At 35.4% G+C, this 16,446-nt stretch overlaps 1 protein-coding gene and 1 pseudogene across 2 annotated transcripts in view; one reads left to right on the top strand and one right to left on the bottom strand.

Moving 5' to 3' along the window:
* Positions 1-16,446, bottom strand: part of STK31 (serine/threonine kinase 31) — a 128,994-nt gene that overhangs the window by 6,251 nt on the left and 106,297 nt on the right. For both annotated transcript variants that reach the window (XM_008960039.5, XM_055115782.2), the window contains exon 23: positions 11,365-11,433. In XM_008960039.5, coding sequence (XP_008958287.1) covers positions 11,365-11,433 — 69 coding nt within the window. The remainder of the gene's footprint in view (positions 1-11,364; positions 11,434-16,446) is intronic.
* On the top strand, positions 14,969-15,439 carry LOC103784331 (translationally-controlled tumor protein-like; annotated as a pseudogene).

The raw sequence follows: 16,446 nt of genomic DNA, 5'->3' as shown, positions 1-16,446 counted from the left end.
AGACTGGCAAACTGGATAAAGAGTCGAGACCTATCAGTGTGCTGTATTCAGGAAACCCATCTCACATGCAGAGACACACATAGGCTCAAAATAAAGGGATGGAGGAAGATTTACCAAGCAAATGGAAAACAAAAAAAGGCAGGGGTTGCAATCCTAGTCTCAGATAAAACAGACTTTAAGCCAACAAAGATCAAAAGAGACAAAGAAGGCCATTACATAATGGTAAAGGGATCAATTCAACAAGAAGAACTAACTATCCTAAATATATATGCACCCAATACAGGAGGACCCAGATTCATAAAGCAAGTCCTGAGTGACCTACAAAGAGACTTAGGCTCCCACACAATAATAATGGGAGACTTTAACACCCCACTGTCAACATTAGGCAGACCAACAAGACAGAAAGTTAACAAGGATGTCCAGGAATTGAACTCAGCTCTGCACCAAGAGGACCTAATAGACAGCTACAGAACTCTCCACCCCAAATCAACAGAATATACATTCTTTTCAGCACCACACCACACCTATTCCAAAATTGACCACATAGTTGAAAGTAAAGCACTCCTCAGCAAATGTAAAAGAACATAAATTATAACAAACTGTCTCTCAGACCACAGTGCAATGAACTAGAACTCAGGATTAAGAAACTCACTCAAAACCACTCAACTACATGGAAACTGAACAACCCGCTCCTGAATGACTACTGAGCACATAACGAAATGAAGGCAGAAATAAAGATGTTCTTTGAAACCAACGAGAACAAAGACACAACATACCAGAATCTCTGGGACACATTCAAAGCAGTGTGTAGAGGGAAATTTATAGCACTAAATGCCCATAAGAGAAATCAGGAAAGATCTAAAATTGACACCCTAACATCACAATTAAAAGAACTAGAGGAGCAAGAGCAAACACATTCAAAAGCTAGCAGAAGGCAAGAAATAACTAAGATTAGAGCAGAACTGAAGTACATATAGACACAAAAAAACCCTTCGAAAAATCAATGAATCCAGGAGCTGGTTTTTTGAAAAGATCAACAAAATTGATAAACCGCGAGCAAGACTAATAAAGAAGAAAAGAGAGAAGAATCAAATAGATGCAATAAAAAATGACCAAGGGGGTATCACCAGTGATCCCACAGAAATACAAACTACCATCAGAGAATACTATAAACACCTCTACGCAAATAAACTAGAAAATCTAGAAGAAATGGATAAATTCCTCGACACATACACTCTCCCAAGACTAAGCCAGGAAGAAGTTGAATCTCTGAATAGACCAATAACAGGCTCTGAAATTGAGGCAATAATTAATAGCTTACCAACCAAAAAAAGTCCAGGACCAGATGGATTCACAGCTGAATTCTACCAGAGGTAAAAGGAGGAGCTGGTACCATTCCTTCTGAAACTATTCCAATCAATAGAAAAAGAGGGAATCCTCCCTAACTCATTTTATGAGGCCAGCATCATCCTGATACCAAAGCCGGGCAGAGACACAACCAAAAAAAGAGAATTTTAGACCAATATTCTTGATGAACATTGATGCAAAAATCCTCAATAAAATACTGGCAAACCGAATCCAGCAACACATCAAAAAGCTTACCCACCATGATCAAGTGGGCTTCATCCCTGGGATGCAAGGCTGGTTCAACATATGAAAATCAATAAACGTAATCCAGCATATAAACAGAACCAAAGACAAAAACCACATGATTATCTCAATAGATGCAGAAAAGGCCTTTGACAAAATTCAACAGCCCTTCATGCTAAAAACTCTCAATAAATTAGGTATTGATGGGATGTATCTTAAAATAATAAGAGGTATCTATGACAAACCCACAGCCAATATCATACTGAATGGACAAAAACTGGAAGCATTCCCTTTGAAAACTGGCACAAGACAGGGATGCCCTCTCTCACCACTCCTATTCAACACAGTGTTGGAAGTTCTGGCCAGGGCAATCAGGCAGGAGAAGGAAGAAAGGGCATTCAATTAGGAAAAGAGGAAGTCAAATTTTCCCTGTTTGCAGATGGCATGATTGTATATCTAGAAAACCCCATCATCTCAGCCCAAAATCTCCTTAAGCTGATAAGCAACTTCAGCAAAGTCTCAGGATACAAAATCAATGTGCAAAAATCACAAGCATTCTTATACACCAATAACACACAAACAGAGAGCCAAATCATGAGTGAACTCCCATTCACAATTGCTTCAAAGAGAATAAAATACCTAAGAATCCAACTTACAAGGCATGTGAAGGACCTCTCCAAGGAGAACTACAAACCACTGCTCAATGAAGTAAAAGAGGATACAAAGAAATGGAAGAACATTCCATGCTCATGGGTAGGAAGAATCAATATCAAGAAAATGGCCATACTGCCCAAGGTAATTTACAGATTCAATGCCATCCCCATCGAGCTACCAATGACTTTCTTCACAGAATTGGAAAAAACTACTTTAAAATTCATATGGAACCAACAAAGAGCCCGCATTGCCAAGTCAATCCTAAGCCAAAAGAACAAAGCTGGAGGCATCACGCTACCTGACTTCAAACTATACTACAAGGCTACAGTAACCAAAATAGCATGATACTGGTACCAAAACAGAGACAGAGACCAATGGAACAGAACAGAGCCCTCAGAAATAATACCACACATCTACAACTACCTGATCTTTGACAAACCTGACAAAAACAAGCAATGGGGAAAGGATTCCCTATTTAATAAATGGTGCTGGGACCACTGGCTAGCCGTATATAGAAAGCTGAAACTGGATCCCTTCCTTACACCTTATACAAAAATTAATTCAAGATGGATTAAAGACTTACATGTTAGACCTAAAACTATAAAAACCCTAGAAGAATAACTAGGCAATACCATTCAGGACATAGGCATGGACAAGGACTTCATGTCTAAAACACCAAAAGCAATGGCAACAAAAGTCAAAATTGACAAATGGGATCTAATTAAACTAAAGAGCTTCTGCACAGCACAAGAAACCACCATCAGAGTGAACAAGCAACCTACAAAATGGGAGAAAATTTTTGCAACCTACTCATCTGACAAAGGGCTAATATCCAGAATCTACAATGAACTCAAACAAATTTACAAGAAAAAAACAAACAACCCCATCAAAAAGTGGACGAAGGATATGAACAGACACTTCTCAAAAGAAGACATTTATGCAGCCAAAAAACACATGAAAAAATGCTCATCATCACTGGCCATCAGAGAAATGCAAATCAAAACCACAATGAGATACCATCTCACACCAGTTAGAATGGTGATCATTAAAAAGTCAGGAAACAACAGGTGCTGGAGATGATGTGGAGACATAGGAACACTTTTACACTGTTGGTGGGACTGTAAACTAGTTCAACCATTGTGGAAGTCGGTGTGGCAATTCCTCAGGGATCTAGAACTAGAAATACCATTTGACCCAGCCATCCCATTACTGGGTATATACCCAAATGATTATAAATCATGCTGCTATAAAGACACATGCACACATATGTTTATTGCGGCACTATTCACAATAGCAAAGACTTGAAACCAACCCAAATGTCCAACAATGATAGGCTGGATTAAGAAAATGTGGCACATATACACCATGGAATACTATGCAGCCATAAAAAAGGATGAGTTCATGTCCTTTGTAGGGACATGGATGAAGCTGGAAACCATCATTCTCAGCAAACTATCGCAAGGACAAAAAACCGAACACCACATATTCTCACTCACAGGTGGGAACTGAACAATGAGAACACATGGACACAGGAAGGGGAACATCACACACTGGGGACTGTTGTGGGGTGGGGGGAGGGATAGCATTAGGAGATACACCTAATGCTAAATGACAAGTTAATGGGTGCAGCACACCAACATGGCACATGTGCACATATGTAACAAACCTGCACGTTGTGCACATGTATCCTAAAACTTAAAGTATAATAATAATAAAAAAAGAAAAACAAAAAGTCAAACTGTCCCTCTTTGCAGACGACATAATCTTCTATCTAGAAAAACCTAAAGACTCCACCAAAAAGCTTTTAGATCTGATTAATATAGTAAATCGCAGGATATAGAATCAACATGTAAAAATCAGTAGCATTTCTATAAACCAATAATGAACTAGCTAAGAAAGACATCAAGAAAGTAATCCCATTTACAATAGCTACAAAATAAATATATTACCTAGGAAGAAATTTAAACAGAGAGGTGGAAGATATCTACAAAGAAAGCTACAAAACACTGATGAAAGAAACTGAAAAGGACACTAACAAATGGAAAGACACTCCATGCTCCTGGATCAGAAGATTAGTATTGTTAAAATGCCCATACTACCCAAAGAAATCTACAGATTCAAAGCAATCCCTATCAAAATAGCAATGTAATTTTTCACGTAAATAGAAAAAAATCCTAAATTTCATGTAGAACTAAAAAAGAGCACAAATAGTCAAAACAGTTATCAGCAAAAAGAACAAAGGTGGAGGCATCACACTGACTTCAAAATATCTTACAAGGCTATAGTAACCAACACAGCGTTTTATTAGTATAGAAATAGATATATGCACCTATAGAATAGAATTGAAACCCCAGAAATAAACAGCCAACCAATTTCTCACAAAGGCACCAAGAACATATACTGGGGAAAAGACACCCACTTCAATAAATGGTGCTGGGAAAACTGGATAGCCATATGCAAAAGAGTTAAGAGTAGACCCTCACCTCTCACCATATATAAAAATCAATTCAATATTGATTAAAGACTTAAATGTAAAACCCAAGACTATAAAAATACTAGAAGAAAACATAAGGGAAACACTTCATGACATTGGCCTAGGCAAAGATTTTTATGGCTAAGACCTCAAAAGCACAGGCAACAAAAACAAAAAGAGACAAATGGGACTATACTTAACTAAAATGCTTCTGCACAGCAAAGGAAATAATCAACAGAGTGTAAGAGACAATTTGTTGAATTGAAGGAAAAATTTGCAAACTATTCATCCAACACAGGACTAATATCCAGAATATACAAGAAACTCGACAGGGAAAACAATTCCATTAAAAAGTGGGCAAAGGACATAAATAGACATTTCTCAAAAGAAGGCATACAAATGACCAATAAGTATATGAAAAATGCTCAATATCACTAATCATCAGAGAAATGCAAATCAAAACCACAATGAAGTATCATTTTACATCAGCTAGAATGCCACTATTTTAAAAAATGACAAAAAATAGCCAAATACTATTTTGAAAAATCTCCACAAAGATGTGGAGAACAGGAAACTGTTATACATTGTTAGTGGAAATGTAAATTAGTATAGCCACTATGGAAAATAGTACAAATATTTTCCAAAAAACTAAAAATGGAACTATCATACAATCCAGTAATCCCACTACTTGATAGTTATCAAAATAAAAAGGAAATCAGTATATGAAACCTGCATCCCCATGTTTATTGCAGCACTATTCACAATTACAAAGGTAAGGACTCAACCTAAGTGTCAAAATATTTGATATTTATCAAAATAAAAAGGAAATCAGTATATGAAACCTGCACCCCCATGTTTACTGCAGCACTATTCACAATTACAAAGGTAAGGACTCAAACCTAAGCGTGCATCAATGGACAAATGGATAAAGACAATGTGGAACACTATTAAAGAAATATAAAGAAAATGTGGAATACTATTCAACCATAAAAAAGGAATTGAATTCTGTCATTTTCAGCAACAAGGATGGAACAGTCATTCTGTAAAGTGAAATAAGCCAGGCACAGAAAGACAAATATCAAATGTTCTCACTCATATGTCGGAGCTATAACAGTTGATCTCATAGAGGTAGAGTTGAATGACAGATACCAGAGACTAAGAGAATGTGGGTGAGGTGGAAGGGGGTGAAGAGAGTTGTTTAATGGGTACAAACAACCAGGTTGACAGAAGAAATAAGTACTAGTGATTGACAGCAGAGTAGGATGACTCCAGTTAACAATGTATTAAATATTTCAAAATAGCCAGAAGAGAGGACTTGATATGTTCCCAAAACATAGAAATAATAAATAAGATAATGGATACCCTAAATACCGACTGTCATTAACACATTCCATACAAGTTACAAAATATCACATATACCCCACAAATATGTACAAATATTATGTATCAATATGAAATAAATAAGTACAGTCAGCACTCCCTATCTGCAGTTTCCACATCTGCAACCAAACAGATCAAAAACACAGTATTCTCAGGACTCAACACCCACAGATACAAAGGGCTGATTTTTCATATGCATAGGTTCCACTGGGCCAACTCTAGGACTTGGGTATGCGTAGATTTTATCTGTACCAATCCCCTGTGTATACAGAGGGACGACTGTACTTTTTGGTGAAATGGAATGCCTCCAATACTGAAACAATGGAATTGAATTATGGGGAAAAAGTGTAAAAGGAAAAAAATCATAGCTGAAATCTCTCAAAAACAAGTGAAATACGAACAAATAAATTTTATTACTTCCTTCTCCCTCTTTTAACAAGGTACTGGTCAGAATCTGACACTATTAAAATGTCACACTGAAGCTTCTCTGTCTGGAAGGGTAAATTTCTTCATCTAGTCAACTATTTCTGGTTTTGGTTTTTAAGTGATCACTCTCTAGGATCACCTCTACTGCTGCTATCATTATCACCATCATTATGGGAGCTAGAATTTATTATATCCCTCCATTTCAAAGGACATTATTTGTATTAGAACATGTAAATGATCCTGTAATGTTGCTATTCCATTATTTCCACCTGCAGAGACACCTTGGTATACCTTTTATTTGCCTCTTATGATTACTCCAACCAAAGCACATATCACACTGAATAAAAATAATCTGTTTAACTGCTGGCCAGGCAGGCACTTTGGGAGGCCAAGGCAAGTGGATCATTGAGGCCAGGAGTTTAAGATCAGCCTGGCCAACATGGCAAAACTCTGTCTCTACCAAAAATACAAAAATTAGCTGGGCATGGTGGCGCATGCCAGTAATCCCAGCTACTCAAGCAGCTGAGGCAGGAGAATCGCTTGAACCTGGGAGGCAGAGGTTGCAGTGGCTCAGATCGTGCCCCTGCACTTCAGCCTTGGCAACCAAGCAAGACTGTCTCAAAAAAAAAAAAAAAGGAAAGAAATCATCTGTTTACTGCTAGTGTCTGCATTACACTCTAAGATCCTTAAGATTTGAAATTTTAGTTTGTCACTTCATCTCCAGAAAGTAGCAAAAAACAGTATCTGAATATAGCAGACATTCAGTAAATATTTGATAAATGAATGAATGCCAATGTCTGTACTCTACAGAATATGTTTTTAAGAACATTTAAAGATAGTTATCTTCCCTAGGTGCAAACAATTAAATATTACAAAATCCAAATGAGAAAAAATAACACATGCTCCTGAAAACCATAAAAGTAGATCAGGAACAAAAGTCTTATTATGGTCTTCAACAAAAATGACTCTCATAACAAATGGGACAATTTTCCCTAAGTTGACTTAAAAAGTTTACATTAATCCAATAAAAATATAATTTTTTTCCTTGAGACCAAACAAGTTAATTATAAAGATGTCTTAGAAGAATGACAACCAAGAATAGCCATGAAAGCTGATTTTAAAAATAGCAATGAGGGCCAGCAGTGGCTCACACCTGTAATCCCAGAACTTTGGGAGGCTGAGGCAGGTGGATCACTTGAGGTCAAGAGTTCAAGACCAGCCTGGCCAAAATGGCAAAACCCCATCTCTAGTAAAAATACAAAAATTAGCCAGGTGTGGTGGCATGTGACTGTAGTACCAGCTACTTGGGAGGCTGAGGCACGAGAATCACTTGAACCTGGGAGGCAGAGGCTGCAGTGAGCTGAGATCGTGCCACTGCACTCCAACCTGGGACTTTGGACTTTATTTTTTTGTTGTTTTTTGTTGTTGTTTTTTTTAACAAAACAAAAAAGCAGTGAAGAAGGAACTAGCCCTATAAGTATTAAAAAGCTACTATAAAGTCTATTTTAGTTAAATGAGTGAGGCACTGGGATATGAATAAACAAACCAATGGGATAGAAAAACTAAAAATATACCCCTGTACATACAAAATTTTCTGCCTGAACACACTGATCAATCTTACTGTGACAATCAAACACCAAATGATCCCCCTCATATGACACAATAATATAAAATATACTGCCTGTAAAAACTGAATGTAAATTTAATTAACCTCTGTGTCTACCACTTTTTTCAACTGGGGAAAAGAGAACTATGAAATAATACCATAAGGATGCAATCAGCCAACTCCAAAGTATGGAAAATGAAATCATTTTTTTCACACAATACATGGCATGGAGAAAAAGAGTTGTGGGGGAACTTTATAGCTCAACAGAGATTAAGAGATATATTAACCCAATACAGGTAGATCTTGTTGATATGCTAATTTCAAAAAAGCAACCATTTAAAATATATTTAAGACAATTAGGGAAATTTAAATATAATATTACAATTTGTTAATTTTATAAGGTGTGATAACTGTGTAATATATGTTGTAAACTAAATCTAAAGCAAGCAGAAGGATAGAAATAATAAAGATTAGAAAGTAAGAAAATAGACAACAGAAAAACAACACAGAAAAATTAATAAAACCAAAAGCTAGGTATTTAAACTTATTTGGACTAACGAAGAAAAAAAAGAGAGAAGACTGAAACTGCCAGAATCTGAAATGAAAAAGGGGACACTACTGAACTTAGAGAAATAAAAATAATTATAAAGAAAATATGTACAACTGTATGCCAACAAGCTAGATAACTTAAATGGAATGGACCAACTTTTAGACACAAACTACCAAAATCAGCATTACTCTACTTTAGCAGAGGCTGAAGGCCATCTGTTGGGGATATTATTGGAGGGATTCTGAAGGATGAGAAGGGTGTATTAATTATCCTCTAATAACTCTCTCAACTACATGGTTCCATACATTTATATTCTTCTCCATTTGTGGTATGGTATCTGTAAGGTGCTGACTACAGAGCCTTGACTTGTTTTGCAGCTATGTGTGAACACAAAATGTAGGTAAAGGTAATTCCATTCCCAGCACTAATAACTGACTCAGATCACAGAAGCAAATACTATACAAGCCAAGATTTTTATAATTTGAACTTGCTTATTACTCAATTTATAAATCTTGCTTACTTGTTCAAATTTCTAAATTATTAATCTCATTTTCAATGCCACAATCCTTGAATCCATGAGTAGCTACCCAGATTAAACGGGGACTGTGTATTTACATTTACTTTCATTATACATATACCTAGCTGCATGCCTAGCAAGGCATGATTACTTGCAGATTACAGGCAGATAATTATTATTATTATTATTATTTGAGACAAAGTCTTGTTCTGTCGCCCAGGCTGGAGTGCAATGGCACAATCTCGGCTCACTGCAACCTCTGCCTCCCAGGTTCAAGTGATTCTCCTGCCTCAGATTCCCAAGTAGCTGGGACTACAGGCACCCGCCAGCACATCCAGCTAATTTTTTTGTATTTTTAGTACAGACAGGGTTTCACCATGTTGGGCAGGCTGGTCCTGAACTTCTGACCTCAGTTGATCTGCCCACCTTGGCCTCCCAAAGTGCTGGGATTACAGGCGTGAGCCACCATGCCCGGCCGGATTACATTTTAGAGTAAGCAGACTTCTAAGATTGCCCCAGGACCCCAACCTTCTGTTATTCATAACTTTACATAATTCTTTCCTCTTGGACCTAGAGAATTGCTTCAGAGAGAATACTATCAAAAACTATGGGATATCACTTATATGATTTTGCTATGAAAAACTATGACTTCTGTCTTAGTGAACAGAGTCTACTGCCTTCTCTGCGTATACATTTCAATGAAACACGCTGCCATGATGGAAACAGGGCAAAGGATTGAGGGCAACCTCTGGCCAACAACTAGAGAACAACTGAGGTCCTCATTCTAATAAACTGAAAGAAACAGAATCCTATGAACAAACATGTGAGGTTAGAGGCATATTCATCTCCAATCGAGCTTTAAGATGACTGTAGCCCAGCCAACATCTTAACTGCAACCTTAAATTCAATGAAGCAGAAATCCCAAATAAGCTGTGTCCAGATTCCTGACTCACGAAACTGTAATATAAGTTTTAAGTTTAAACTAAATTTCAGGATAACTTGGTACAAGGTAATTTTTCTATCAAACCTGAAAGCAAGGGTTCTGGATGTGCACTTTTGGTGAAGTTGTAACCTCTAATACAGCATTTCTGGTATTTTTCTATCTAATAGCAATAAATTTTTATCATAGCCTTTTCAAAACTGTAAATCATAGTCAACCTTCTTTGTTATCCCCTTCCACAGAGATAATCAGGAAGTGTTACACAAAGTTTTATAATCTCACAAAAGTTGTCTGAAATGCTTTTTACTACTACCCAAGAAGTGTGGCAAAGCTCCTTAATATCATTTCTAAGGTATGTTTTTTTAAAATGATTTCGTGGGACATTAGAAGGTATTATACAATATTTGTGTGGTCAAATAAGGAACTACTGAGTTTAACAAAATTATATGTACTCTTTCATTGTAATCTTAACTCAAAATAGCTAAGAACTTCCAGAGTCTGATCATTACACTCTTATAGACTCATTTACTGTCATATTTATCCTCTTTATATCTAGTCATACTGAATTCCCCCTTTCTTTGCAGAACTAAAAATCAGCTTCCCCCCAGGTACTTTTTTTAGGGGCTTCATTATTTTTAAATCTTTATGGGCACACTTACGAAGTACATGAGATATTTTAATACAAGCATATGATGTGTAATAATCAAATCAGGGTAAATGGAGTACCCCCAAAGTACTTGCTAATTACTCAACTTATAGATGTTAATTACTTACTTGTTCACATTTCTAAATTATTAATTTCATTCTCAATGCCACAATCCTTGTAATCCTAGCACCTGGTTCAATTCCTATCACAGAAATAGCTACTCAAAATATGTTGGCTGAATACATATGTGAATGACAAAGATATAGTTAGGTACTTACAAAAAACTAAGTTATAATAAAACATTATTTTACTATAATATGATCTTGAAACACATAGTAAACAATATTCTTCCCTAATTGTTAGATTATTTATATAATCTGTGTGACAAACAACCCAGCAGAGTAACACTGGTGTATTAATTAAGTTGTATTAAGTAGGGCACGTGAATTTTTTCCAATACTTCATTTATTGCAAATGTTAATTTGGATTCTTAGAAAAACTGGAGGACAACTTTCAGTCAGATATCTAAGTTTATATTACTGCATGTGTTTCAAACCAGTAAATGTCAAAAAGGTCACATACCAGATGAAACTGATCCACTTTCGGGATTCCATCTTTATTTATCTCAAACTCCTGATTTTGAACAGAAAGCTGTGAAAGAAAGTAAGAATGAATAAATGTCCAATGTATTAATACACCGATCTATAGAAGAGTCAACTCTGGAACTTCAGATCCTGGTGACTAGAAAAGAGCTTACTTAAAGAAGGCACATTAACTCTCTTACAGGGTAAAAGCACTTTCATTGTAATTACTTGTTCACAAGCAACCAAATGGTTCCTGGGGCTCCTAAAGCACCGATCAGAGGGGATGTACACACTATGAACACTTTAATATTTCCTCACCTTATAAGAAAATGTGTTAGAACTTGGTAGCCTATATCATGTTAGCCTCACCAATACTCAAAAATTAGGTACAAAGAAAATAAATCAGGCAAGTTTCTTTCTACCACAATATCTAAACTTTGTTCAAGAAATATAAGCTAAACTTAAAAAAAAACTTCAGAAATAAGGGGGATGCAAAAAATAAATTAATTAAATTTAATTTAAAAACATGGAGAATTTTTTACATACACAAAGGTATTCTGAGTCCCACATATTCATCCCCCAGCCCTAACAACCATCAGCCAGTGACCACTCTTACCCTATGAACAAACGCATATATATTATCTTTGAGGCAAATCCTATGTATTTCATAATTTCACCTATAAATATCTTAGTACATATCTCTAAGAGACAGTCTTTTATTTTTACACAATCATTATAGGAAAAATACTTTTATACAAAATACCTAGCTTTCAAAATTTGAGTAATCTCATATCAAATTAGTTTACTTTTTTAGTTTATTTAAATCCAGATCCAAATAAGTTCCACCCATTGCAATTAAAAAATGAGCAAAAGGGCTTTTGGTCTCTTCCTGTTCCTCTCCATTAAGTACAATTATAAAACCTGAAAATACCATAAAATATAACCAAAGGAAAACACTGAAAGGTTTAAAAAAGGAAGAAAAACTAGTTGAAGACCCCAGGACTAGAGGAACAACATAGTAACAGGTTGTCTTATAACCCTCCCAACTGAAAAAAAAAAAAAAAAAAAAAAAAAGTGAGCCAGATCTGATGTTTCCCAACTCCTACGCCTGCAACAGAAAGCAGCCCAGGTAGATCCATTCTTCTCTTGAATTTAATAGGATTGCCATCAACACCACCATGTGAGGCCAGAAGAAACAGCAAGAAGGTTCAACTGGAAACCTCTCTGTCAATAAGCAGCCAGGGGAAGCATTCACCATCCTCAGCAGCAGCACCACCTGAGACACCAACGAGGCCACAGGCACCAACAAAGGAAAACCACACCACAAGCAGCTGGTCCAGTAAATACACTCTGACACCCATAAGTAGGGGGATCCCACCATAACAAGGGATGGTTCTGGAGGTATTCTGCATCTGTCATAGGAAAGGAGAGATCCTGCCACAACTAGCACCCAGCTCAAGAAGCTTCATCCCATAGACCAGGGTCTCCATTCCCATACTTAGAAGCACCAGGCAGTTCAGCCTTGAAAAGTTCCTTTCATTCCCTCAAACACCATCAGCAGGGACCACTGGAGGCCCAGCAGCACGCAACAACTCAAGCAGATCAAAATATAACTGAAAAGTTTCTGAAAATTAGATTGTCGTTAAAACCACAGTTCAAAAAGTAGTCCAGGACCTCTGTTTAAACCTAAACAAGGTGACTGACTGCTAAAATAAAATTTTCAGTAGGACCCAGAATCTATTAAAATAGTGTCCAAAATGTCCAAGATAAAATTAAAAATCACTTGTCATACAAAGTACCAGGAAAACCACAACTTCAACGAGAAACTGCAATCAACGCCACGATGAATCACATAATTATCTGACAAGAACTTTCAAGCAATGGTCATAAAATGCTTCAACAAACAATTATAATTTCTCTAAGGTAAATAAAAAGAAATTTCAGCAAAGAAAAAAGTTATTAAAAATAATCACATGAAAGTTACGGAACTACAAAGTACAATAACCAAAATCTTAAAACTGGATGGGATAAATTGAAATGACAGAAATGACAGAAGACAAAATCAGTGAACTTCAGAACAGATCAATACAATTTGCTCAGCCTGATCAGTGAGAAAACAGACAAAAAAAAAAAAAAAAGAACAGAGAGCCTCAAGGACCTGTGAGACAATAACAAAAGATCCAACTTTCAGAGTCTCAGAAGAAAAGGAAAAAAATAATGGGGCTAAAGGAGTATTTTAAAATAGTGACTACAGATGAGTGAGTAAAGAAACGGTGGTGTGTATGTATGTGTGTGAGTACACATATACACATACATACATATGTACACACACATGCATACAACAGAATATTCAGCAATAAAAAAGAATAAAATCATATCTTTTGCAGCAACATGGATGGAATCAGAAGCCATTATCTTAAGTGAAACAACTCAAAATCAGAAAGCCCAATACTGCATTTTCTCACTTATAAGTAGGAGCTAAATAAAATGTGCATATGGACACAGAATGTCGAATAAAAGTCAATGAAGATTCGAAAAGGTGGGAGGGTGGGAAAGGGGTGGGGTATGAGAAATTACTTAATGAGTACAATGTACACTGTTCAAAATTACACTAAAAGCCCAGACTTCACCATTAAACAATATACCTGTGTAACAAAACTGCACTTGTTCTCCCTAAATCTAGAGAAATTTAATAAAAAAAAGTTTAAGAAAATAATGGTTGAAAAGTTCCCAAATTTTGAAGAAGATTAAAGAAGATGTGCAAACCCCAAATAGAAAAAAAATCTTAAAAAAAAAAAAAAAGAAAAGAATGAAAAAAGATGTTTGGGAAAACTAAAGACAAAGAAAAAATCCTGAAAGCAACCAGAGAGAAATAAAACACTACCTATAAGAAATACTACCTTGTATGATAAACGTTTATCATATGAAATTATGGAGACCGAAAGAAGTAGCACATTTTTCAACTTTTAAAAGAAAATAACTCTCAACCACCACAAATTCTATGTCCAGTAAAACTATCCATCAGTAATGAAAGTGAAATCAAGATGTTCTCAAATAAGGGAAAACGAAAGAATTTGTCACTAGACACAATCTTAAAGAGTGGCTAAAGGAAGTACTTCAAACAAAAAGAAAATAATTTTTTAAAGGAGTCTTGGAGCATCAGGAAGGAAGAAATAACAATGGAAAAAAACAGAAATATGACTAATACCACAGACTATCCTTCTCATCATGAGTTTTCTAATCATATATGATGATTCAAACCAAAATTACACCACCATCTGATACTCAAGACAATGATATTTAAAAGTGGGGAGAATAAAGGAACCTCAAAGGAAGTGAGGTTTCTATACTTCACTCAAAATGGTGAAATGCTGACATCACTAGAATGTAATAAGCCACATATGTATATTGTAATACCCAAACCAACCACTAGGAAAACTGTAAGAGGCAATACACTCAAAAACACAATATACTTTTCTGGATGCTTCCTATTCCCTGGAGTGCCTTTCCAACTGCACCATACTTGCTCCAAGCTCCAGGCTTCTGCTATAAGCGAGCACTGCTATCGTCTACCTCCAGCCACCATCATGATTATCTCTGACAATTACAAGATCTGAGATACTGCAAACAGGCTGTGCCTGGAGGGGGAGAGGAAGATGGTCAGTAAGACATAGGGTAATATTGATGACTTGCTCATTGGTGGAAATGCCTCTACTGAAGGACCCAAGGGTGAAGGTCCTGAAAGCACAGTAATCACTGGTATTGATATTGTCATGAACCATCACTTGCAGCAAGCTGGCTTCATAAAAGAAGCCTACAAGATGTATATGAAAGATTACATTAAATCAATCAAAGGCAAACTTGAAGAATGAAGACCAGAAAGAGTAAAACCTTTTATGGCAGAAGCTGCAGAACAAATCAAGCACATACTTGCTAATTTCAAAAACTACCAGTCCTTTACTGGTGAAAACATCAATCTAGATGGCACAGTTGCTCTGCTAAACTACTGTAAGGATGATGTGACCCTATAAGTGATTTTCTTTATGGATGATTTAGAAATGGAAAAAAATTAACGAATCTGGCAATTACTTTGGATCTATCACCTGTCATCATAAATGGCAGGTGCTTATCATCTACACAACACCCGGCCTTTAGACAAATGGGAATAATGTCATCTTGAGTTTTTCATTTATTTTGACCATATTTATCTGGAGTACAGGTGTTGTTTAAAAAAAATAAGACATCATGTAGACGTGTGTGTGTGTGTGTGTGTATATATATATACACACACATATATACATATATTTTATGTATATTTATATATAAATATATATTATACATATTTATATATAATATATATTTATACATATTTATATACAAATATATATTATATATTTATATAATATATATTTATATATATTATATATATCTATTTTATATATATTATATCTATTTTATATGTATCTATTTTATATATATTATATCTATTTTATATATATATCTACTATATATATCTATTTTATATATATTTTATATCTATTATATATGTTTTATATATAATATATATTTTATATCTATATATTCTATATATACATAAAAAGATGGACTCTTAAAATTTTTTCAAGTAACACACAGGAAGGGAAAAAAAGAAAAAGAAACAAGAAACAAAACCAGTAATACAATGGTAGATTTAAGCCCTAAAATATCAATAATTACCCTAAATGTAAATGGTCTAAAAACCCCAATTAAAAGACAGAGATTAGCAAGAGTAAATAAAAAACAATGCAACTATATGTTATTTATAAGAAACTTACTCCAAATTCAACAATGTAGGTACCTTTGGAGTAAACGGATGGCAGAAGATATACCATGCAAACATTAATGTTCAAACACAAGAATGGCTGTATTAATATCAGACAAAGTAGACATTAGAGCAAAGAAAATTACTACAGAAAAAGAAGGATATTACATAATGATAAAAGTATCAATCTACTAAGAGGACATAACAATCCTAAATATGTACATATTATACAAGATGACCTTAAACCACAAGATAGAGTTGAAAGGAGAAATAGGCAAG

This window comes from Pan paniscus, chromosome 6, assembly GCF_029289425.2.
Source record: "Pan paniscus chromosome 6, NHGRI_mPanPan1-v2.0_pri, whole genome shotgun sequence".
NCBI classification, from domain to species: domain Eukaryota; kingdom Metazoa; phylum Chordata; class Mammalia; order Primates; family Hominidae; genus Pan; species Pan paniscus.
Note: the sequence above shows the minus strand (reverse complement) of the source record. Positions and strands in the feature narration are given on the sequence as shown.